The sequence below is a fragment of the Taurulus bubalis genome (assembly GCF_910589615.1).
Source record: "Taurulus bubalis genome assembly, chromosome: 2".
Taxonomy (NCBI): Eukaryota; Metazoa; Chordata; class Actinopteri; order Perciformes; family Cottidae; genus Taurulus; species Taurulus bubalis.
In genome coordinates, this window is record NC_136590.1 from 38,862,811 (window position 1) to 38,889,737 (window position 26,927).

General features: G+C 41.9%; 1 protein-coding gene across 1 annotated transcript in view; it reads left to right on the forward strand.

Annotated features, from left to right (window-relative positions):
• LOC306733177 (RNA-binding protein Musashi homolog 2-like) overlaps positions 1 to 26,456 on the forward strand; it is a gene marked incomplete at both ends in the record, with an annotated part of 216,215 nt that extends 189,759 nt beyond the window's left edge. Inside the window, 4 exons of the mRNA XM_079214377.1 lie at positions 6,407 to 6,526; positions 16,880 to 17,059; positions 20,957 to 21,111; positions 26,412 to 26,456. Of these exons, the coding sequence (XP_079070503.1) occupies positions 6,407 to 6,526; positions 16,880 to 17,059; positions 20,957 to 21,111; positions 26,412 to 26,456 (500 nt within the window). The remainder of the gene's footprint in view (positions 1 to 6,406; positions 6,527 to 16,879; positions 17,060 to 20,956; positions 21,112 to 26,411) is intronic.
• Between the last annotated feature and the right edge of the window lie 471 nt (positions 26,457 to 26,927).

Below are 26,927 nucleotides of genomic sequence, written 5' to 3' on the forward strand. Positions count from 1 at the left end.
TAGGTGTCTGACTCTTTTGTAACTTTGATATATACAGTATATTCCTTCCTTTTTGTTTTGTTTATTTGTCTCTCTGTGTTTCCCTACATCTTATCAAAGGTTATTGATGAAGCAAAATGTGAAGTGGAGTCAGTTTTCCATCTCTGACAGAACGCCTCCCTCCTCCTTTGCGAAGGCGGCAGTGTGCTTCGCTGCCTCCGCTATGACTTATCAACAGACTTATTTCCGCTGGCTTGTCCTTCTTACTGTCATACAGTGACAGGAAAAAAACACGCATCTCCTGGAGGATTTCTTATGTTTTTCTCATATTTATTACATCGGATTTGCAGCGAACAGTGACACCAATACACCTCCTATGATGCAAAATAGAAAAACATTCTTAGGATAATTAGTAATTAGAGTTTTCTAAGGCAAACAGCCAGGAATGTTTAGTTTTTAGTTTTTTTTATCAATCTATTGTTTGGTTTCCCTTTCTCTGTTTACAATTAGATTTGATAGGAAACTGGATAAATTAAATTACCTTGACATGTCAATAATCCATTATTAAAAACATTTTGGTTATGGCAGTTCAATTAAAAAATACACATTTCAGAGTTCGCTAGAAACACTATTCATCTCCTTAGCTACTCTACGTACTGTAAGTTTGAAATGTGACCACTTATTATGAGCTATTTTTCATCGTGACAATTGTTGTAGATATTTCGCAAATGACATGCTACAATAGTGCATTACTGTAACTAGTGTAATTCCACCAAATTCAGATACGACTAATCAATACTTAAGAACTGTGAGAGGTATCATTCTTTCGACACTTATAGTTATTGCTATTATTATAGTTATTACTTATAGTATTTCAACATTGCAGAGTTGTCTATTCATCCAACGAAAGGCATGTGGATTTTCATTTGTTTGGTCTTCACGTTACATATTTTCCCATTTAATAATACAAAACGACACCGTGATTGATTTTACAGTGTAGAAGAATAGCTCTTTATCGTCGCTATGAGTAGCGTAGTATTGTTTTAAATCATATAATCTATCTAAATATATTTTGGGATGTCCAAACTATCTCACAGAGTTCCATGAGAATGAATTAGACACCTGTGTCCTGACCTCATTTCTCCCTCAATTCCTCATTCTCTTTGTCTTGTCTTCCCTTTGTCTTCTTCTTCTCCCGACGTAGCCGCCGTCCTCCTCTGCTCATCGGTCTCCCTCATCTCGGCTCTATACCGTCCATCTCTCTCACTCCTTCCGTCTGCCACCCAAAACCGACTGTAGCTTCAGGCGGAACGGCTTCTTCACAAGCCTCTTTCCAAAACCAAGCTGCTGTGTTAACCAGCGTAGCATGAAACCCCTGTTAGCCAGCAAGCTAACCCTGGTTAACAGCGCGTCAATGCTTTACTTAATAATCACGTCTGAGAGTTTCCTTCTCATTTGCTATCTTTTTTTTTTATCACTATAAAATCTTGGTAAACAAGCAAAAAATGTTGATGCTGCACTTTATTCACAGTTTCTAAAGATTAAGGGTTTAATGTACTCTTGCTTATTTTAAGCCATCTGGGATTTCCACTAAAACATGAAGTGCTGTGCTTCACGTAGGTCCTAATAGTTTTCAGTTTCGGAGAGATATTAAAGTATGGGCATGGGCTACTTCATCCATAGGGCTGCCGTGGAATGTCAGCTGTCCCTGGGCTCCTCCTGTGCATTAGAGAGTTGACAGTTCTTCTTATAGCAGAAATGAGCGGAGTGCTCTGTGACTGATGGCGCTCCTTTGTCAATGACGGGGGAGCTGCTGCTGGCAGTTTTGGGCCAAAGAACAGTACAGATTACATTAACATCAGTCAAGCTGTTGTCAGATGGGTGGGACATAAATAGGACCTCATTGATGCATAATGCAACAACTTTTCATTGTGATTTTTTTTCCTGAGTAATAGGATCAGAAAGTGGCTAGAAAGGTAGTGAGCCAAAACAAAAAAAAGATCTGCAAAAATGTACCAGAACTAGTGCATCAGGAGCAAAATCAGGTGGCAATGTTAAGGATTAAGGAGTTTATAAGCACAAGTTAAGATCGTGCAAAATCCCCCTTCTTCCTGTCCAGGGTTGAATGTCTTTCTAGATAAAAAACACATAGCAGGGTTGTCCATCAATCAGAGGATCGGCAGTTCGATCCCCGCCTCCGACGTGTCCTTGGGCAAGACATTTCACCCCAAATTTCACCCTGCAAGCTGCTGCGGTGTATGAATAGGTGTGAATTGTTAGTTGGAGTCCTGATGGACAGGTGGCACCTTGAATGGTAGCACCTCCCATCAGTGTATGAATGTGTGTTAATGGGTGAATGATGACATGTAGTGTTAAAGGGCTTTGAGTGGTCGCAAGACGAGAAAAGCGCCGTGCAAGTACAGTCCATATTCCCTTTAGCGTACTCTGGTGATGAGTCATTGACTCACAGTACAAATGCAGGCAATGTGGGGCCCAGCGTGGGTGTCTCATACTTGTCACACGATACTAGCCCATCTTGCCTAAAGTAGTGCGTTTGTGTCCGGTACGCTATAGCACAGACCAATCGGCCTCCTGTGAGGAGCTACTTAGATGTGGTATAGATGTTTGCCACATATGGTTCGTTCTAAACAACAATGGCGGCAGTTATATCAGAACTGGAGGTTATTTCTTCTTAGACGAGCAAACAACAACACCACCGGAAGGCTTTTCTCGACGGAAAAGATGTTTTCGCTCTTTTCGGCCAGAGATTGATTGACAGATGGTTCACCCAATCAGCCGCCAAGTGTTTTTGAAAGTGCCTGCCCTTTTCCAAACAGTTTCCAATGACGGCTTCTCAGATGGTTCTTGTGTATCAAACCAGCTGGCGGGTCTGGTTAGGCTATCTGAGGACATTGTGCCTGACTTGGTAATTCTGTAGTTGAAAGCATGCAATGCAAAGCAGCTTCAAATCATGGTGACTATAGGAGGAACACATCACCAGCGGTCGTGATGGGGGCGCTATAATTAATTTGACCAATCATATCACCTCGTTTCTCTCTACTTTAAAAGCAGTGTGATATTCAGCTCAAAGTTCTTTGACAGTTTTATAATAGAGAAAACAAAGCTTTTGACCTGGCCTGTGCAGGCAGGCGGTGCGAGCAAAAAAAAAAAAAAAAAAAAACGCCAGGAAACCTTGACACAAAAATTGCACTGCGCTGTTTGATCACCGTGACACTGCCCCTACTGCGTCTCTCCTCCTACTTCAGTACAGTCAAGTTCACAGAGGCTCACAAAATACAGGTGCAGGCGGAAAAGAGACGGCGCACACCCAAGAAAAATGCTACTTTACAGGCATAGCGCTGCAGTGTGTTCTGTGCACTATCATGAAAATATGAATGCACATTGTGCCCCTTCAGCACCGGGCTGACAATACCATGGATTGGACACACAATTCTGTTCGGCAGGCTGCCTCTGCTGAAAGTCTGTTTTTGGAAGGGCGGGAGATGGACACATGGGGCGACGGTTCAGCATCAATTTCTGAATGTCGGTCAATGTATGCAAACAGTGTGGAGGTGAATGGGTAGAGCTCTACAACTTAGTGTCAAAGTTGTGAGGACATTGAGGACAAAGTAAGCTTATTTTTCGGAGAAAGAATAACTCTCATGCTGAGAAAATAGCTGTTGAAATTTGCAACTGTTTCTGTTGTGAATATGAATCTTTTTTTTTCATGACATTGTAACGTTCGGGTTGAGAAAGTGCAATTCTTTAGCTTGGAGAGAGGGCGAAATGAGATTCTTGACAGCACTCATCTTTCTTTAGGTCTAATCTGTCTTCCTTTCTGTGCGCACTCCTGGAGAAGGCTGAATGTCTGTGCCACAGGTTCGAGGAGCGAAAGTTGAGGACAGTTCCCCGGAGTCCGGACACCGAAGGCCCCCGGGCCTCCACAGCTCATAAACAGATGTGTCCTTGTCCCCAGCCAAGCGCAGCCACTCAAGTGGCAAAGCAGGGGCCCAATAATTGTGAAGAATTGAAAGCTAAATATTGGCTTTATCTCCTCAGTAATAAAAGGGCCATGAAATTGATTTAATGCTGCAGCGCTTCTCTTGGGTGGCTTCTTACAGCGTGAGCACAAAACAATGAGCAGCAGCCATCTATTAATTAACCCACCTAATCCTGCAAAGTTAATCTCTCACCACAACTTTGCCCGCAACTAACTTCCAAGCCAGTGGGTCTATTGGGGGTGTCATGACAATGGCAGTGCAGGGAAGATAGATTCAGCACTTAGGAAAGGAGAGAGAGAGAGAGAGAGGTGGAGAAAGAGGTGGAGGGTGCTGCATGAAACACTGTTCCGCCCAGCAACCGTGGGGACTGTAAGTGGAAATGCAGGGGTGCATGGCCATCATTAGCATAGTATCAGAGTTGATTTGTGTTTTTGTGAAAAGAGGCGGAGAATATCATTTGAGCTGTACGAATCAGTTCCCTGTGTGGCGCAGGCAGCAGTGGCATAAACGCGGCTGATTTTAGTTGCCTTTTGTCGTTTTTTCTTTTTTCTCCTCCTGTTATTTCCCCCCCGCTGACGCCTTGCCCGTCGCCTCGGCCCCTTATTCTCTCTTGAGCTGTTAGACGGTTTGGAGAAAAAGCGACATTTCTTTCTCTTCTTCACCTGCCAGCCAGTCGCAACATGATGGCACCTCACACCCAACACACACATTCATAGTCATATTGTGTCGACAGAGTTGTGAATTACCTCCCTCTCAGCCGGCTGATGAAAAGCTATGTGTTTTTCTCTTTGGCTGCGGCTCATCTGACCCTGCCCTGTCACCCCCTTTCTCCCACTCCCTCCCTCTCATCAGTCTTTTGTGTGAGCCCCTCTTGGTGGAATAGCAGTACAAGGCCGACTTGGAAAATAGGTCACCCACTGGTGCACTTCTCACCTCCACAGCATGAAAAAAAAAAAAAGATTCTCTAAGGTGTCCTGTGCCATTTCATAATGTCTAAACCTCCAAATCTCCAGCACATGGCCAAAACATAGAAGACACGCACACATGCATACACATTCAACTGGGGGGAAAAAAGAAATTAAGAAGGATTCCAACAGGGGGAATTTGAAGATATTTTTTTTTTTTGCGAGTGAGGAAAGCATTTCCTGTGGAGATAATTTTAGGAGACTGATTAGGCATAGACGGTGTTGAGCCCAGAGTGAGGAATCTCATCACCACCGCTAATGACATGCCATTCCTGTGCGGAGAGGAGCCCAGGCCCTGGGCATGGACTAGCCTCTGTCAGCCACCTCGAGCTACTGTGTTCATTAAGGCTAACAATGTAATTACAATTCACAGATACTGCGCCGGCTTAATTACAGACTGATTATTAGGCTGATATTTGTTGGAATAATAAGACCCTAAAGAAGTGGATTTATATTTGCATGGTAGTAAGGCCTCACCGTTATTATGGTGTCATGAAACTGGCAATTTGGACAGATTTTATGAATGTTTTTAAAGCTCCGCAAATCTCAGCGTTGGAGCACTATAAATATTTACCAAAGAAGAAACACGCACAGGAGACTTGTTCAGTCTTCACATAAGCTCGCAGATTGAAGTCTCCTCTGAATGAGGAATCTTCCAACAGATGTCTCCATTTGATTGCGGGACATATTTTTTCTACTGTGCATCGTCTACCTGAATAGCCCAGCAAAGAATGTGGAATATTTCGCTGCCTCGTGCATCAAAGTGGATGATTCAGATTCCATAGAAAGTCACAGTAATTGGGAGCACTCTCGAACAAAATGCAGGCATGGTCCCCAGTGGTCGGGCGACTATGCCCATGTCCATGCTGCTCAGAAGTGTCTGTAATCCTTCATCCAAAGCATGTGACATAAACACCCTCCAGAGCCAAAGGCTTTCACTAATATAATCAGGGAATTGGTGAATTGCGAAAGCCAGTTTACTCACAGTTTTATAGATGAAGAAGAATTTGCACCTCAGAAATGTTCTATGACCATCGAGAGGATCTGAATTTAAAGTACATGCTGTATTTCACTATTACCACTCTAACGTTCGCGACTTTTTAAATCCTGAATGAAAGTTTCTGTGTCATGGTAATTTGAAATTGGCCTCATGGTGATGATGACAAGCACTTTGAAGCTGCACAAGTTATTTTTATTTCAGTGTGATATTCGGCGAATTGCTCTTGGCTATCCCTCTGTTTCTGCGTATGGATCAGTGGGTCTGCAGGGTTTTGAATATCACAGTGGGTTCAGTGAGAGTCTGCTGATAGATGTCACCCTGACATGAGCCCCAGTCTTTTGACAGCTATAGTTTTATCCCGTAGCTCAGTGCTGGTATCAACATTCTCCTGTAGCTCTGGGACGTGCTCATCCATGTGCAGGAAGTGATGCGTGTGTGTATGTGTGTGTATGTGCCTGCAGGCTTCCCAGCGACAGCATACGGACCGGTGGCGGCAGCGGCGGTAGCAGCAGCGCGTGGCTCAGGTAGGGGGGCCCGTGGAAGAGGCGGCTACTTGGCGTACCCACAGAGCACAGGGCCAGGTAAACGCTCTGTCCATGTTCTGTGTGGCTGCTGCTCTCTCCAACTTCTCCTGCTCTGCTTCTCCCCATAGACATAGTCCCCCGAACCCCCAAGCACACACGCGCCAACCATTTGAGTTTAGACTGACAGCATCGTACACATACAGGAGGGATTTCTTACCCAGGGGCCTCGCTGTATACACGGTACCACTGTTAAAATTGTTACTTTGATTTGACTCCAAAAAAAAAAAGAAGGGAGGAAACATTTGCCAACATGTTTTAGTTAGGTTTAGTAAACTCAATAATATGCAGTAACTGCAATACAAAAAATACATAAAAAAGACACGGCAATGAGATTAATAATATGATTAAAGTCAGCATATGCAATACATCAGACTTTATGCATACATTTAGTCTAATTTAAGAGAGTGGCTGTGCAAATTGTAATGTGTAATATTAAATGTTTAACATGTTGACTATTTCTTTCTGTATATTGCATAAAGTTTAAATTAAATAATTAGTGAACACTTAATATGCGTTTTAACAAATACAATGAAATTTACAAAACAAATATAATGTCAACCTTGATTTTAGTAATGTTATACAATAGCTTATTTATAGTAGAGGTTCACAAACTTCCTGTTTACAGTTAAACTCAAACACGCAAACATAATGAACCAAATCAGAGGTACCTCTGAGACATTAAACCATGAACTTCAAAAAAGCCTCCCCACACCATTAAGAGAAAAACTTTCAGGTCCACACTATACCTCACTGGAACACTCAGTCGGGACACGCGTACGTGAGAACAGGGACAAGCCCAGAAAGGAAAAGCACAAGCCGTGTCGGCCCAACAGCCATATTTGATTATCTAAGCCAGTGTTTTAAAGTCTCTCAAGGAGTTTTTGAAAAACTTTAGAGGTCCAAAAAGTTTGGGAGGATATTACTCTCTGCCGTTCCCTGCAAGACACACAGATTATTATCAAACTACACAATTGTCGATGAAAGCATACATAAAGATTCAAGAGGCGTTAGGGGATCGAATTCAGAAGATGCTTCGTTCCTTTAGTCTTACGATATCATCTTATTTTAGTAAAGAAAGGATCAGCTGAGTAGGGCACATTCCAGCTCACACTTTCACCTCACGTGAAGGAGACCATTTGCACACATCGCTAGCTGCTCCTCCTTGGAGGTATACAAAATACAAGAGGCACCATCCAACATGATAAAACAGAGCACTCCTACTCGAGTCAGAGAGGTTCTGACTCGCCTCCACGGGCATTAATGTAACCGCAGCCTGTGTGAGGCAATCAAGTCAGGACTTTAACAAACATACTTTCACATCTGCAAGCGATATTTTTACTATTTCTGTCAAACTTAGGAGCTCAAATTTTCACCACTTTTGTATAAATAATACAAAACATCTCAAATAAATATATATAAAAGCACTACTAATTCTACTACTAAAAAACATAAACTTTCCTTTCTTTAACTAATCCCCCGGCACTCACTGCAACTGAAACACAAAACAATCTTCTTTAACCAAAAGTAAAACAATGCAGGCTTAAGCCTTTGCTTCGGAACAAATGGCCTAAAACAAATGTAACAAATGCTAATTAAAAAAAAAAGAAAACACACACGTGCAATTTAAGTTTCTAGCCACAAGTCCATGGGATGTTACCTGAAGCATGAGCAAGGGAAAGCGGGAGAACAGAGGAGGAATGGTGAATAAAAGCTGCGAGTAGAATTCAGGCTGGGCGCTGCAACAATCCAAGGCGGCGCTCTGACGGGCCGCAACCGTTGAGAATGAACCGGTAGCGGGTGGGAGACGTCTGCTCCTCACGGGGTCCAGAGACAGATCCCTCGCCACCTCTCTGCCCAGTGAATACAAATGCCCTTCACCTAATCAATCATTCAAAAGATTTACTTTTCCTTCTAGATTGTGAATAAAGTACAATAATCTAAAAGTAGGCTACAGTTATTCAAGGATTTATTCCTTTGAAACCTCCTCGCGTCAAACATTTTGTGAAATAGTACGAGTTCAAAATGTTTGCAAATTAGGCGACACGGTTCCACTTTGTCTCAATGTTTGACTGGCGGGAGAATCTGTTTCCATGCCGGATAAGAATATGTTTTGTTTGCCGTTTGACACGATATGTTAAGCTCGCCGTTCATGGTGAACTAACCTAGTTCATAGTCAGCAGAAGCACAATATACATGAAAGTTAGTCGTGTTTTCTTCCTTGCTACCGCTCCTCTTTACTCTTCATGTACGTTTCTATCCCTCTGGTATCAAAGCACTCTGAACCTTGGCCACTCTACTAAGGATCGTTTTTCACGTGGTTGCTTCAGGGTATGAGTAAATGCAAATGTTTAAAAATTCAAATGGTAAGATAAGTCAGTGGCTCAGACACCAACTTCCAATACGCACACTCCATTAAAGCTTGATTACAGCACACACACACACGCACAAACACAGGAAGCCGGTTTCTTGCTGTCTTAAACACAGCATTGATTGACTTGCTGGCTTCATTTGGACACCCTGCTTTCTGCGCCTTAACAACTGTAGATCATTCAATAGCTGTCAATAATAGCTCCCCTGACTGAACACACAGCCTGCGGGCTTTAGGGTAGAGTGTCTCTCCTAATCAGACGTACAATTAGAAGCTTGTTGGTAAATCTCTGTTTTAATTGTAACTCGAATGCCGTCTGCTCGTTGCAGTCGCTCACAGATATAAAGCCCGTGGACTGTTGCGAATGTCACGTGCTGCGATACCTGAGGACGCACGAGCGGCTGAAGTGTATGCATACGACCTACATGCGCGCACACACACACACACACACAAAGAGAAACAAATTCCCCCGCCTGTCCTTATTTGCACTAAATTCAAATCAACACGGGGAACACAGGAAGCCAATCAGATGCTCTGTCTTGCACATCGGGGCTATTTGATTTTGCATTTTCAAAACAAACAATTTGCCCAACAATTGCAATGAACATCACCAAGAAGCAGGAATGTTGATTTGGGGTTAGCAGCAGCCAGGAAGCAAGAGACGTGATGGCAACCATTATGTACAGTTTAATTCTGACAGCTGCAAATGGAAGGGAGACGAGTAAATGACTATGAACAGGGGAAAGGGGTTAGAGTGGTAAACAGTGACATCACGGGCCTGTTTTAAAGTACTTAAACAGCCGTGAGGCAGCAAAACATCACTCAGGGAAATAGCCATGCTCCCTCACTCTACGGCAGAATCTGTCTGCAAAGCATTACCACAATAACTGCAAGCAAATCTGTAACATGGATGTGATTAAAAAAAAATATATATATATATATACATGTATGTATATGTGTGTATATATATATATATATATATATATATATATATATATATATATATATATATATATATATATATATATATACATATCACCTAAATCCGCTGCATCCTTATATTGCTCCCATTTCTTAACTGTGTTATTCTCTGGAGAAAAGCGTCGCCAATGGATCTTATAATAAGTCCAGTCCTCCGTTCTGTGGTTTGTGGCTTTTTGACACGGTAGAATGAGGGTGTCTGGGCATAACCTCCCTTCCTTTCTGACAGAGAGACAAATGATTTATTGATGATTCATCAAGGGTTTGAGATGATGCTAATAACACACTAGGACATGGATGAATGCATTCGGTGGTCTCTTCGCTCTGTACACAGACGGAACAGAGGACACAGATTGTTAAGGCTTGACCTTCCTCTCTGTGTATCGTCCGGGGATGCTGCCGCTGCCTCCCCGTCCTATCATACCATCTCATTTGCAGCATAGTCGGCCCAAAATTAACTCAGGATTGGAATAGCTATTCGCGTGGTTTTATTTATTTGCAGAATTCTCACATTTTAGTGCAGACGAGGGTTTTTTTGTTGTAAAAGAACAAAACAGAAAAACACCATATGTGATGTGTAAGTGTGGATTCTTTGTGCTTTGACTCCACCTACAGTTCCCATAGAGCACCACATACTGTGTACTTTGACCCAGTAGGTGGGGTGCATCAGGGGTGGGGTGTCAAGTGGCAGTCAAAACCAAGTTTAATGTATCAAATTGCAACACAAAAAATCCTAAATAAAATTACACACTGACTGTGTTTATTATTTAGATATAGGTTTCTTTACAAGAAACCCTTATTATGCAGGTATCGCCTTTCTCGGGCTGTTATTGTTTTATTCACATAATTTGGCTTCTCTTGCAGTGAAGAGCAGGGCTTCTCTAGTAGCTTTACATTTAAATACCCTTACAAATACAATAATTAGAGGTGCAGCTTAAAGTTTAAAGTTTCCCTTTTTAGTCCCAGTTATCAAAGTTGTGGACAGGCTCAGCAACATGTTTTATTTAGTAATAGTTGAATTTGAGATGGTGTCAGTCCAGACTCCTTTTGAAGAGGTTGGTATTTGAAGACGGCAAGGTCTTGCTGCTGCCCTGATCTCTACCAGGAGCATGTTGCACCGCTAAAGAGCAAGAACAAGGACTAGTTTTGACGCGTGTTTGTGAGGAAGTTTGAGAGACTTTGGCTCCGAGCGACAAGTAGATCAGAGAGATGTGGCTACTGCACAGAGTTTGCCATCGCCTGGAGCTAGAGAGGTGCTGGCCCATACATGGCTTTATAAGCTGGTATCACGGAGTTGAACCTCGTTCTAACTACTACCGGGTGCCACTGGAGGACGCAAAGGGCAGTCACTTAATATCAGTTGGAGGGGCTGAACATCTGCATATTAGAGCAGAGAGGAGGAAATTGCTAATTTGGAGATGACTAATGCATGCACCAGCACCTGGGCTGCATTGTGGACGAGTGTAATCCACCTCTGCTGTTGATATCAAGGACGAACCTGCATAAATGTGCCACTGCTGCCACTTTAAATGAGCGTCAGGTAGTTGATACATGAACAACGTTCATAATTCATAATTAATAGGATATTTCTCTCATAAACAACAACACTATTTTCCACATTCTTTAAAAGGAGGCGGTTATCGTTCTGTTTTCGTCAATTTGAAGGAGACGTATGTGACATTTCCTGCGCTATAGGATTGTCAGATGAAAGCAGAGTAAACTGCAAGTGATGCAGATGGTTCTGACAGTCCAGGGAACTTCACAGCTCCCAGCCTACTCTGGTTGAGTGTTTTCCTGAGTCCCTCTGAGCTTTCTGCGAAGCTCAAAATGTCAGTCTCAGATCTTGGCTCTACCTGCGGTGTACTCAAAGCCCCATTCAGCTGCTTTTTACAGGACTGGGTACTTGCTATGTACACCATGTCCGACTTGACTCGGGTGTTAAAAACTGAAATGGATTTGGCGGCGGTCAGATATTAAGGGCTGCTGTTTAGATTCCATAGGTGTCTCTCATTCAGGTTTATTGGGACTCAGGATGGTCTCTGCGTTCTTAAAAGCCCGTTCTTCCCCTCGGTTGGTTGTTGATCGTCTTTGTTCCTTCCTCTCTTTTGTTCTACTTCTTCTCCCGCCTCCTTTTTTTCCCCCTCCACCAATGAAAAGAAGGCAACTCATGTGACAGACATTTCCAAATTAAGATCATTATCAATTTCCCCCCAACAAGCTCTGTGATCTTCAGCAGTGCCTTAGAGGGGACCGGGATTGGATGTGTGCACTGGTCTTAATCAATCTGGCTCTTTGTGAGCTCAGGTCCATTTGTCCCAGATGCTAATCTGCAGAGCTCAGCTCTGAGGCCAGAGGCGCTTTACATGTATTTGGTGCAAAATAACATGAGCAGGCATGCCAAGCCCATCCTGCTTGGCTTTTTTGTCGAAGGCCCAGGGAAAGATGTGACACATCGGGGAGGGCAAAGTGTCCCTTTGCGCCTCCACCATGAAGCGGTGTCTCTCACAGCTGTGGGGAGCAGATGCTCTGAGGTTACAGGCACAGGCCTTTAGGGACATCACCACTCTGCCCTCCAGGGGCCGCACACGTAACACACTGCAAAGAGAACTTACCGAAGGCTTTATGGGAGTACGCTATTTTACAGTCAGTCCTTTTGAACTACAGTATGTGGTGTCTCCTTCCTAATCAGTACAGGATTGTCTGCTTCATTGGCATTACACATTTATTTTGAAGTGACATTTCACAATCGTTTTACTTATTTGTAACAACATGCAGACTGCAAAGTCAATTACATAAGGTCCTGCAACATCAATACACGATAGCATTTTGTACAACTCTTGAGATAAATGCCAGCAAATAAAATGTAGTAAGATGCAAGAAGATGTTGCAACCTATTAACACGCAATGTCTGAGTGAGCGTTGCTGGAAATAGTAATTCCTCTTCCAGTCGTTCCATATTGTCCTTCCCCCTGAATCTGAGTGACCATTAGATGTAGCCAGCATCACTCTCATATTTCAGTTATAGTGAGTCCTACATTTCTTCAGATCACATAAGCCTGACCAGACATGTTTGAAAAAAAGTGTTCAGCCAAAAGGCCAGGCCTGTCAGCTGTGAGGCTGCTCAGGATGGGATAATCTGTGCCGACTGCCGATAACCGATTGCCCTTTCTCAGTCCCAGCTAGACCAGATCCCACACTGGTTCAAATCTGCATTGACATCATTTAGTGTGCAAATGAGTGTGCACTGATTCACTACACTGTTGCACATTGTTTTACCCATGAATCCAGTGTTCACAACTCCTCTTCATCTGTCACGTTCCATAATCATCAACCAACCGAGGTCGCGAGCTAAACCCAAATCAGTGGCTCTGTTAAGTTTTTCTATTTCTGGAACGAATAGAAAGAAAAGGGGAAGAGCGGGCATAAAATGGTAAAAGGTAAAAAAAAAAAAAAAAAAACTGAAGCCTGAGTATGGGTGAGTAAATGTAAGAAGAAATCATCTGTTAAAATTAATTAGCCAAGCTTCTCTGAACAGAAAATGACAAGACATTAAATATGTATTATTTATGAAATGTCTGTGCTCTCCGAAAGGGGTGTCTAGTGATGTTAATTACTCAGCCATTCATTCAGAAAAGATTATTTCAAATGGAAAGTGAAAGCAAGGCTATACAGCAAAAGAGCTGTTAGTTTCTTTCACGCTATTTTTAAATGACATTGGTGAAAATGGAAAAGCTAATTACGGTAGCTCTGAAATTCAAAGCTAATTTGAGAAGCAGCATGTCAGGTTTATTGACATCTTCTGTAGAGTGATGTGGTTTGATGGCCACCGAGAAATCTCTCTGGCGCCGCGAGGGAAAGGGAGGAGCGGATTCCATGAAAAATTATTCCTTGCAGAAATGGAAATAACTTATGCTAATAGGTTTTTTGATTCCCCTGTTCCCATTGTTCCCTGTAGAAATAACAGGTATACGTAAAGTATGTTCAAAGAGTCGACGTATAGATGAAAAGTAAAGGACTTTTGAACTGACTTGTTTGAGAACATTACTGATTTTAGCAACAAAAGAAAACGGCGTCAAAAAATAAATATTACAAATGCAGGTTTTGCTGTTGCTGAATAGAAGTTACTTTTGGAGTTACAGCAGGTTAGTTTGTATGTAGAGCCTCTCTGAGAACTAATGAGAGGATACCCACAAATTTGGTGCAGAACACTGGCGAACTTATGAAAATATTTATAAGTCCCAACAGGCCAGCGAGCATGACGCTGTATTTTATCATCGGCGTGATTAGTTTTATTTTCCTACGAGTGAGAAAAAGAGCCGCAGTGCTTTCAAGGTTTGTGATTCCTCCTTAAAGGCAGTCACCTGGCAAAGTGGGAACGAGAGCAGGGCATTTATCCACTTACAGAGAGCCACCCCGATGATGTCAGTAACAGATGACTGCAAGACACTCCCCTCTCCATCGCTTCGGAGCCAGCGTTGGTCACCGAGGGCAGAAGGGAAAGAGGGTGGGGGTAGTGGGAGATAATTACCAGTATAAATGAAGCCCTGCGAACGATTCGCACTGCTGGGTACCCTGATCTAGTCTCCAAGGCAACCTCAGCGCGCTCATTTGTTTTGTAGATGAGTAATTACATCCAATTAGTGGCCAGTGGAAAAAAAGGAAGTCCAAGAAAGGCCCATTGTTCTGGATAGATTGTGTGAATATTAATAGTGGGAAGGTCTGTGGCACAGTGATATGATCGGTGATACTAATGCAGCTGTGGGCACACTCTGCCCAGTCTCATCCTGCATAACTGATCGCCACTGATGAAAATATATGGCTTCGAGAATGAGCGCCCGCATGTTTGTGTGAGTCGTCCTCTTGTCCAGCTGTCCTCCCTATTCGGCAAACAAAGCCGGTCTCTTACCGGCCGCACCTGTAGACAGCGCAACAACATGCCGCGTCTGAAAAGTTCTGCAAATTTCATGACCTGGCTAAATGTTATTTACAATATAGAAGAAGAGTAGAAGAAATAATATAATCTTGCTTTTTTCGTTCATAATAGATATGCGCAAAGGTAATGCTGCCTTTCCCCCCCATTTCTTTTTTTTTTTGCAAACATTGTTGAGGACGTGGTCATCTATAAATACACCTCACTCAATCCTCGCCGTGACCGGTCAGTTGATGAGCGTAAAAGAAAGGGGCGATCTAAACCTGTAATGCGAGTTGACACAACAGGATTAAAGAAAACAGTGTCTGGCCAGTTTAATGTGGGTCAGGTACTTTCAGTTAGAACCTTATCTCAAATGGAAATTACTTCCCTGTCCAATTTTGAAGCCACACCCCCTTCATTAATTTGCTGCAAACTATATTTTTTATTTAATGCTCAAAATGCCCATCATTTAATGTGGGCTTGGTCTAAATAATCAAGATGACACATATAGACTTATATAAAGAGTTTATTATTATCTGTCACCGCATGTTTTTCTTTTCAAGATATCTTTAATTTCCATCTAAAACTTCACTTTGACGTTTGATAATTTGTCCCAACATGATTTATAGTCAACTGTATAACATATGAAAGCACTGATGCGTAGTGAAGGTATTATAATATAATCCTGTCTGGTTGCAGTCTCTCCACTGCTGAGCCGGTGACATATTTGGAACGGCTTCTTTATGAATTCCCAATAACACGGTTTGCTCTATTGTCAAATGTTTTTTTTTTTCTTCCTCCGTTATTCCATTGATTCAGTATTCCTCATTAGCAAGGCCAATCAATGTTCTGTGACATTTGTCTAAGTGAAGTAAATGGAATGATTGGTTCTTGAGCTTTGTTCAATGTGTCAGGCATTATGTGACGTACGTGGGAAGCCTATAATTTGATGAGTGGGCAGACAGCCCGCAAGTGGTGAGATCAGAGTGCTAAAAAGCATTGGCGGAGAGAGACATGGCGGGTGCTTACATTCCATTTGGCAGAAGTGGACTGTCTCACTCTGAATGGGTAGAGGTGAAGTGGCTTTGAATGGCTTTTCGCTCCAGGATGCAAATAAATACAAAAAAACACGCAGCAGGGGAAACCCGGCATGGAAAAGCCGGTGTCGCCAATTTCGGTCCCTCCTGAGTAGATTAACTCTGTTATCAAGGAGGTGTGAGAAGGAGCGGTTTCTTTTAATTGCACTCTTTATATGAGCAGCTTGTCTCAGATTAAGAGGACAAGCAATAAATGCCAGCACGACTTATTGCTGAAAGACATTTTCTAAACTGTTGATAATCCACCATCTGTGTCACAGAGGGAATCATGCGAAGAGGCCCATCCGAGACGTTCTTAGTGTACGTGGGATATTTCAGAATCATCAATAAACATCAACAACGCCTATATCTCACTCACATGAACAAACATCTGTTGCTATTGATGAATACAAATGCTTTGAATTCATTATTGACCGGTTGACACAGTGTTTCTTTTCATTTAAATGACAACGGCTTCCTTCAGGTGTGTCGGCCAAGAACTGTCGGTTTGAAATGAAAAATGTATTGACCTGTGTTTTAATGACTCTTCAGATTTATCTCACTCCTCGATGATCATGAATGCAAGAAAACATACAGGTCAATTATGCATAAGACAAAAACATCAAAGCTGTGGCCTTACTGTTTATTTAGTATGCATTGTTATTGGTCCATTTGAATCAAGGTAATAGAGTAAATGAGGAGGTTTTAATTGTGTCATTTCAGGGAGAGATAGTATGTATCCATAAATGTGCAGCTAATGTATACGATACAGCTGAGCGTATCAAACACGGACCATATGCCAAGGGGGCCTGGCCACATGGCAGGAGCTGCTGGGGAGGGAGTGCAGGGAGGGGGGCAATTAAAGCAAAAACTCAAGGATGTATTCTAAAAAATGGTGTGGCACACCACCAAGCTATGCTTAACAATCTGGACATTGACTTTGACATTGAAAGAGTTGTTTTCCACAATGATGGAGTCCCCTCCCCTCCCCCTCCCTATACTGTATCTCCCAGGCCTCCCCGATTATGGGTTTTACTCTACGCCCAGTGACCAGAGGGGGGGGCCCTGCTCCTTTGCTGACTATGGCTCCCTGGGGCCCCAAGCGGCTCAGATGCTGCACAGTGAGCATGCCACCTCCGCCTGCAACTCCCCCCTCCAGCACCTACACAGCCCGGATCAGTTTAAGAACCCAGGTTTGTATATGCGCATCTATCTCATCCACTTTTTTGACTTTTCAGTTTGATTCATGACATTATTCCATGCAGATGATCTAATCTTTTTATTTTATTTTTCATAGATTTTCTCTTCTTTTGTTAAGGAAACAAACAAACAAATCCCTTCCCCCCTTAAAAAAAAAAAGTACCTATGTAAACTGGTCTTGCTGAAGAAGTAGCATTGCATGTTCTTCCTTTCTCCTTTTGTTTCAGTTTTTAGATGTAGATTTTCTGTTTCTTTGTGAAGTTATGTTCCAGCCCCTGCTTGCACATAAGGGGCAGACGCATACAGAATGTACTCCTCCATTTGCATGCGAACAAAATAACTTCTGATGATGTCGGAGAGCACAGCGGCCTCTCTAACAGAGCTCAAGTTTGATGTGAATTTTGAACAGCGAAGGAACGAGTTAAGTGTGTGAGCGAGAGTCATTTTTTTTAGTCGAGCCCTTTCAGTATTTTAAGTGTAGGAATGATTGCTCATGTTATTAGTGTGTGAAAGTCTGACTAGGAAATCAGTGGAAATGCTGCACGATGTCAGACACTTAAAAAACTATTTTTTTTACAGAGCCATTACTCTGTAACACAAGCACATTTTCATCGTGTGCGCTTTTTCTGATGTTCTCTCATCTACTTTATGTAATTGTAGCTTTCTAAAGTAAAATATACTCCATGTTGACATTTCAATACATGCATGCAGTGCGTAGAGATTATGTTATAAAGTCATGCTTTTTCTTTGAGGACAGACAGAAGTTTTCCTTTTTTTTATTTATTATTTATTTATTTTTTATCCTACAGTATTTACATGTTTATCAGTTTATTTATTTATTTTTTATTCTGATAATTATATGCTCATGATCATGTTTGCACTGGCATGACGTACCACCAATGTTTACTTCATCTACAGTAGTTGTCAGTAAAGGAGGTCTATTTTAATGTGGCGCCTTCGTGCGATGCCTTGCTGTAGGTGACAGCGTTGACCTACACACAGCGGTTAGGTTCCCCGTCTCTGGAGACGCTGCTGGGCATGAATCCCGCCGTACCCTTCAGTCTTGTCTTCCTCCACTTCACAATAATAGCGAAACTATTAAAAACATATTTTTGGACTAATAAGTGTGGGTCCAGCTCTTCCCCTTAATGGTTAAAGTGTTGGCCAGCTGCCCCGAGCAGATGTTGGCATTTCCTACAGTCTGTCTGTCTGTGCGGACTTCAGCAAAGCAAACCGAAAAAAAAAAAAAAAAAAAAAAACACAGACAGTGCATGGAAACAACTGCGCAGACGTGATTTTTCTGAAGGGTTTTCTTGCTGGCCTGCTGTTTCGGCATCATTGTCACACCACGTGTGCAAGTGTGATAGCGCCACAGACATAGTTCACCATACGCTTCACTTTCTACAGATCTGTTAAGCAAGTGTCAAGTGTTTAATTGCATAGACGGCTGCATGGCAGGGGAAAGATTCCTACTACTTTACACCACTGCAAATAAACAGGCTGTAGCTGACATGAGAGTAGAAACCGTCCTTTAGCAGCAGCTACTGTAAGTCGCTCTGGGCTGGCGGTTGTTTTTCTTACCCGAGAGGACGCGTTCGACCCCTGGGTGAGTCTGCCCAATTCCTGTGCTTGTTGTCTGTGAAATAGAGGTTGTATTTGTAGCCAACCTTGACCCTAGCGATATGAGAATCAGAGAGCACATTAAAGTAAATGAAATCACAATGGTACTGTTTATTTTTCTTTTCTTCTTTCGGATGTTTGTTTTAAGTAGATAAGGAGAATGGTTTTCTGGAAGTGTAATTGTTTATTTGTGTCCATTCGGTGCCTTTATGATGATGATTACAAGCCGAAGGTCGTAGATTACTACCCGCGTTTCATTTATCATGCCATTACTGTGGAAATGCTATGGCGGGCCGAACCGGCTCACTCCACAGGTGGAGATTGTGCCACACAGATTGCTAGCCGGAAAGGGAGAACAGGATACATGCACGTTGAAGACAAATATCTCCTTGATGAATGCTTTATTTAATTTTTTTCTTCCTTGTGCAGAGTGCCGACATCTGTATTTCAGCGCCACATTTAAGTGACTAAAAATGAAGCAAATAGAAGCTGGAAGACACAGACTGGCAACCTAGGACACCGTGTCCTGTATAGAATTAGACATGAGACATCCATTCATTTAGATCTCTCAAAGTACTTCACGCACAGAAGGCCATCCCCCCAGCATTCCTCATCATTCCTTATGTAAAATAGTATATGAATAGTAACACACTACAACAATCTGGCCCACGTTGCATTTGAGATTATTTGGCTCCCAAAGTCAAATGCAGAACCATTGCAGCCTCAACGTTTTAAAATAAAATGTAAAAAAAAAAACAGTGTCGCAGGGAGAGAGGGGTGAGCCACACTCTTAAATAAAAAAATCACCAGTCATAGAAAATGAGGATTGCCATTTTGACTGAAAAAGTCCTTAATTATATAATAAGCCAGCCTACTGTGGCTGTGCAGGCGAGATAAGAGCACTAGCTGCTCACTGTTTAAAGTCCTCGCAGTTAAACAGCAGCGTCAACCCCACTAGATGTGTGTTTAGTGAGATGGCTTCATTCATCTGGAGTGCTTTCTGCGGACACGTTTCCAGGTGTTTCTTTCTGTTGGGCCTGGCGTGTCTAATGCAGCTGTGATAGATGGAGAGGCGATGCGTTAACCACGGTGACGATGATACAGTTTTTATACTGTGCGTGTCAACACATTGGATGAACCGCAGTTGCTATCTGTATTTCCCTACTTGTTCTACAAGGCCTTCCTCTCATGCATCACAGGGCTCATGAGCTCATATATACACAAGATGGAGCATTTTCCTGCGGTCGGAAGATTTTTCTTTTTAATACAGTTTTTCTTTTCTTTTTTCACAGTCTTGTCTTTGAGTGAGGGTGAGACAGAGGGTTATGGGAAGCTGACAGCATAGGAGATTGCTGTTAAGAGATCACTGCGTTTTTCTTTCTCGCCGACTGTTTTTTCCCCCTGCATTGCAAGTGTTATTGGCCTTTAGTTGGCATCTGGATTTTCAAAAGACATTTTATTAGTCAGAGTTGCTCTTACTCACAGGGCAAAGGTGGTAAGTCGTGTACAGTATTTCTTTTTTATCCCCCCCGAGTTTGGACCTGCACATGAAGTCGGGTCATGCTTTTATATTTCCCCTTTATGCCTCCTTCTCTTGTCTCGCATACCTCTTTTGCTTTATGCCTGTAGTTACACCAGCAGCAGGAAAAGCTGAAGCACACCTCTGAAATAATGGAGAGCATTTTTAGTAGTCTCTGAATCATAGGTCATAGAGGAAAGCATAAAGTAGTATACCTCGAATGTCTGGGTTCAGAACTCTCAAGTGAAATCTAAAATCGGTAATATAATAATCCTGTGTTACTCTTCTTATTCAACAGCTAATGATGTTTTATAAGTACTCCTTCACATTATGCATGGCCACATTGACACTGCAACCTTACTAGTTTATTAGCATGGTGGAAGTATTTCTAGCAGATTGCTTGTTTTGTGTTGTGCATGATTATACAACGTGAATGTTACTCCTATGCATAATACACACAGCATGTAGATTATATTCAGAATATCATACTGGATTCACAGATCATTTTGGCTGTTTCAAATCGAGGTCAATCTAAATCCTGCACCTTTTCTGTCGGTCGATATCAAATGAAATTTTACAAGCAGTGAGTATCTGTAATGTGAACTATAAGCAAGTCCTTCGAGACGAACATGAATCCAGTCATGTGTTCTCTGATATAAATGGTTCCTTTTGAGCCTTAGCAAGTAGGAGTCGTGCCGATAGCTGTTGGGTGTTTCTGAGCTGCTCTGCTCCCCGCTGTGTTTGTATGCAGGCGCCAACCAGTCAAGGCCCGGAGGTTTCCCCGGTGCGAACAGTCCAGGGCCTGTGGCCGACCTGTACGGACCTGGCAGCCAGGATTCAGCTGTGGGCAACTACATCAGTGCTGCTAGCCCTCAGCCCGGCTCCGGGTTTGGCCCCAGCATCACAGTGAGTACGGCCGTCGTGTCTGGCCCCGCCTTGAGCTCGGTTGCCTCCCCCGTGTCACTAAAATAAGACACTAAACCGACGCATGCTGCCAATGATTGAGATGTTGTGCAACACTAGACTTGTATTCTAAGGAGGAGAGCTTACTAATTGTTAAAGGGCTTTATACTCTTCCACTTGATCAAAAATAACCACCACCTGCCTCTTAGCAACTATCCCAAATCCAGATTAGTGCAGAGCAAGCGTCTCAGAGTTAGGATTATTTCTGTGCAGAGAGGTAGGTGTCTACTGTCATTGAGTTCAGAGGTCCATTAAGCATTTTGTACATCAGGGTAAACCCCGACTCAGCTCTCAAAGTTATCTGTGTCAAATGCAAATGTTTATTCCCCTTAGCTGTTGCACGAATCACCTCACTCCAGACTCTGTGTCACCTTCCCAGAACGAATTCCCTTTATTTTTAGAAACCCATCTGTCCCAGAGCTTGAGTTTGCTCCGTCGCTAGGACAATGCTTCCAGCAGGTTGCTTCGCTCCCAGTGTCCTTGTCCAGGTGTAGTTTCTCAGCCAGGTGGTTGTTGCACCTTTTTTTTTTTCTCCCGCTGATCAGTAAGCTGCCAATCGCAGTGTCGCCCCATAAAATGTAAGACCTGCAGGGCGAGCAGAGGCGGCAGTAACAAAGATTTGTTCTCAGTGTGTGAATGTACTCGGATGTCTGTCGTGTCCCGTGTGTGTCAGTTAAGCTGATGTGCAGCAACCCGTTAGTAATCCTGCCTCTTGCTTTGGCTGCAATCAAAGAGAAGCCACGACAAAAAATGCCTGCAAGTCCCCAGTGACAGTGAAGACGTCGCCTGGGAAGACAGTGGCGCATAATAATAATTGGGGAACATCATTTACAAAATAGGGTTTCTCTTTTATTATAACCCCAACGTCTTTGGAGAGATCATCTTCAAGCCAATAAAAATGTCTGAGGAGTAACTCCAACTAAGCTGAAATAATGAAGCTACCTTATTTATAAGCGGTGTATAAATATGTAGTAAGTGTTTGTAACGCATCATAATGTACGCAGCAATAAGGACATTACAAGATGTTGATGTAAAGTATTTTTCAATTATCATAACTTCCCCTTTAAAAACATATTTTATATCTTCCACCCTACCTCCTCTATCCGGTGTTATTTTGTGTACTTACTCTAGTTACTGTGTGTTCTCCCTCTTAAAATAGATCACGGTTGTAATCCATCAGTGATTCATAAGTGCAACATAATCTAGTTATGTCATAAATGTTTCAGTGTTGCTAAATTAGCCGTCTAAAAACAGCCAAAGACTTCATGCTGTACAGCCCAGACATTCAAATGTTGCTGTTCTAATTCCCGTCAAATTAAATTTAGTCTTAATTAGCGAGTAGCTCTTCATCTTCGTCTCGTGTTCAGGGCCTTGTTTTCGACAAAGGGATAGTGTTCAAACGCCCCAGCAGAGGACTCCATCAGCGCTTTGTTTACTTTGCGTGTGTGTCGGTCTACCCTGGACCTCGCTGAATAATTAATCTAGAATGTTGCCATCAGAGTTTTATGGCCCCTGGCAAGGTGCGGCGGGGGCTAAGTTCTTCCACTCGCTGCCAGTCTTGCCGGGCCGTGTTTGTACTGTTTTACATGACTGAACTGAGTGACACAGGATAGGTTATGAAAATAACACCTGCTTTTCTGTAAGAAGCTAATTAATGCATAGCTTAACCGAGGTGGAATAACAACAGGCCCATTAGTACAGCAAGCGAGCGCTGCAAGACTACAGGGTGAAGACACTCTTTCTACATTTTAGAGTCTCTTTTTCTTCTATATTAACCAGAAAGCACAATAAAGATTAATTAGGGGACATTTGTGGGGATTCTTGCTCTAATTGTAGTTGTATAAGTTAAGTTTAAAGCACCTTTATTCTTTCATCTGGCCATGGTATTTCATGGTTGTGCTTTTCTGGTAAATTGTGATCACACATTGTGTTTTTTTTGTGGCCGCTACATGTTGTGCATCTCTTTTGTGAGGAATAGCCCAGGAGATTCCTCAGATTGTGCGCTACACAGAATCAATGGGGCTAATTCTACCGGCTTCGCAAGGATGAAGTGAACGTGAGGCCTAATATGCAGGAAGGTTACGGGTGTGGAAAAGTGCCACTGGGACCAAATGTGCAAAATAGCTCATGAGAAGATAAAATAGCTCATTTTAATTTTGATAAATGTGTGTAATTGATTCATGACATCCAAACAAAACCAGGGCTCAACGGAGAAATAGGTTTTATTGGCTTTTCGCTTCCTAAGCAAAGCCGCTCTTATTAATTGTTTTAGGTCCACTGGCTATCTGCGATGATCTGTTGGTCCTCGGTGTAGGAAGCAAAATATTTGTTATGAAAGACCACGCTGGCTCATTTTCAAAGCAGATTTACCAGCAGATAGTTTACAGATGGAAATGAGGCGATTTGTTTCTATTATTTTCTCTTCGCTGCAACAGTTTGTAACCATGCTGAGTGAGAGAATGTAAAAACAAGTCTTTGAATACAACAAATACTATCAATTCTGGAAGATGTTACTCTTCTCATCACATTTACCTTCAAACGGTTTTAAAAGACTGATTTATGAAAAAAAAAGCAAACAGAGGCCAGGTTTTGTGACTCCCTTGCAGAATGTCAAATTGTGCCTGTGATATTAAATACTAAATCGCCTCTTGAGAATTACCCAGTGAATCAAACAGAGTGCAATAAAGCAGAGAGGTGATGCAGCAGCTCTGTGACTCTCTGCTCTCGGCGAGATGATCTCTCTATTCAGAACATTAAAATGGGAAATGATTCAGAACTAAAATGTGCTTTATAATTCATTTTTATTACCGAGGATGCTGTCGAACTGAATACATGTCGGATCATCATATGTCACAACCTCATGGATGACTTCAGAGTCACTGATTTGTCGCCTCGCTCTTACGCTCCAGTGATTTTATTAATCCCTTTAGCCAATATCAAAACAGCCACTGTGAAGGAGCCGTAATGAACTTAACTGTTTTTTTATGCAAGACAATTAGAATGCAATTAGTTGATTGAAGTGATAAAGACAGATAATCGCTGTTAAAAGTGCATCTCTTCTCAATCCAGTGATTTCTGCAGACCTGTCAGCCCTGATAACTGAGCTCCATAATGAAGCCCATTCAATAGTCAGAAGTACACTGATCTTACTGAGGGCTTTATGATCCTTTTCTCTGCATGCTTTCAGATGAAATCAACTGCGTATGTCTGCATGAATGGGGATTGTGTGTGTTTTATTGTCTCCTTGACGTATTTTTTGTTTCCACAATTTTTCACTAATTTGAACCTGACATAGAAAATACAATGAAGGGAAACACTTTCAATGGCGCCCATGTTCGTGATGCGTTATGAACATACTGCGCTATGCTCTGTTTATAGCACTCGTAGTGCTTTATAAGAATGATCATACCTCATTATAAAGCAAATGTAATGATATATAAGGTTGAGTATCAAAACACATGTAATAGTTGCTGATCACTCACTGACATGTGTGTTTGCAAGGATTGTAGTGTAGTATAATTACTAATTGTAATTAAGTCGTTAATTAAAGTTGTAATACATTATAATTTTTTTATAATTCATTATGGTCACTGTTAGAATGTATTGTAATGATAGTATTAGTCTCTAAGTGGTGGTTGTTTGTGAAAAAAATCTCAATATATCTATTCAAGAAGAACACACTAAACATTGTAAAATATGTTTTTAAAATAAGTTATAAACCGTGTTTTGATTACTGTTATATATGATATTTATGAGTGCTTATAACTATGATTATGTGCTATAAGCAGATGATGATGCATTATAAGTATGTTCACAATGGATTATAGACATGGCCGTCATAGAAAGTGCTCCCACCTGAAGTTGTTGTATCTTGACAAATGAAACGCAGCATGGGATCATTAACTTCATAAGGACATTTCTAACTATTTGTCACTTAAACGAGTCCTACTTCCTGTCGTAATCTTGCAGCATGCACTGTTTTTCTCCATTACAGGAACACACAATGAACTTGTATATGACAGAAGTCTCCTGCTCCGCTACTGATCATGATCAAACTGAATCAAACCAGTCACATTCATGATATGATACTCACTTTTTCTCTCTCCTTGAAATGCATACTGACAAAAGCACTAACTGTACACTTTTAGGGCCCGTTGATTGCGACAGCTTTTACAAATGGATACCATTGAACAGGTGGCCGGTTGCCATCTCATCAGAGGTATTGCATTTTACTTACTGTGCCTTTCTATTCTAATACATGTTCATCACATCGTTCTCTGTTTACTCGCCTTCAGAGCTGGTAGTGAAGTGTGAGTGTGACGGAAGGTTAAGTCTTCACAGTCCGGAGGCCTCTGTTGGCGAGGCGGTCCGTGTGCTGACGGTAGAAAAGATTCTCATTGGTCAAAACTAATTCAGTCATTGTTTGTGTGACTTGCTCCGGGAGAAGTTCATACTTCAGTCACACACACACACACACACGCTACCAGTTCTTTTTTTTTTCCTTCTTCTTTTTAATATTTTTTTATGTTTCCAACCTTAAAAAAAAAAAAAAGGTCTGAGCTCTCATCTCACTACTTCCCCGCTATGACTGAAATAGAACCATAACTTTTTACCAACAAGCCAATTGCCTTGAATCATTCAATATTAAACAAGCAGTAAATGTCTGCGAGGAACCAAAATATTTCAGTTTCATCATGTTTACTTTGTCACTGTAATTCTTCTTTATTGCTAGCATTGTCCCTCACATGTACAGTAGATCCTCTACAGCCCATTCAGAGTGTCTTGAGCTTTTTTTGTCCGCTTCTGTCGATACGGCGTGTGGCGTGTGTGGAACTCATCTGTGCACACATGTGTTTAAATGATTGTTTAATGGAGTAATTCTCTTTAAGCAATCAACCCAGCTCAGCATTAGCACTATTTTAAGACTAGACCGTAGCGGCACATGATTGCTAAGTTAACAAGTGGTGCAACCAAGAAGTAGAGTCTGTAATTATGAAACTCCTGCAGCATGTTTGATGTTCATGATAATTGCTGTCCCCTTCGTCTCATGCGGTTGTGCCGCAGAAGGCATCCCAAATATGTTATGTAGTCACATTATTGACCACCGATTTATGTCATCAAATTTCCATGTGAATCCTTCAGACTAAAGTATTTGTGGTCAAGATGTATGCAAATTAGATGAATGCTTTTTTCTTTCTTTTTTAACGCTGTTGCCGTCCTTCTTTTCTTTCTTTATCACCCAGCAGAGTATATCTGGTGGCCCAGGAAAGACAGGACGAAGTTTCTAATTGGCTTTGTGTGCAGGTGATGCTATCCAACTTCAAGCACTACAGCGTCACCTAGGCAAAAAGAACGAGAGTCGGAACCATATGAAGAAGAAAAGAAAAACGTTAGTCATCTCAGAAAAATAACAACTGCTGTACTATAATCCAAACCTCCTATAACTTTACGACCGGGTTTGGTATGATGTTTCACGTCGAATTCATTCACCGATTTCCTTCCTCTGTTAGCTTTTGTTTTGATTAGTTTTTAGGGAGTCATTTTAGTTTTAACCTTAATTTCTGTGTCATTTTCTTTGATCTTATAGTATATTTGTGTATTTGTTTGAAGTTCGGGGGTCATAGCCAAGAATATCTGCAAGTCATGTTTTCATCTTTGTAGTGTAAAGGAGAAATGATTGGATGTTCCATTCAGTCTTTCTGCAAAAAAAAAAGAAGCTCAGTGTGAGAGAATCGGAAGGAAAAAAAAAATTTAAGGAA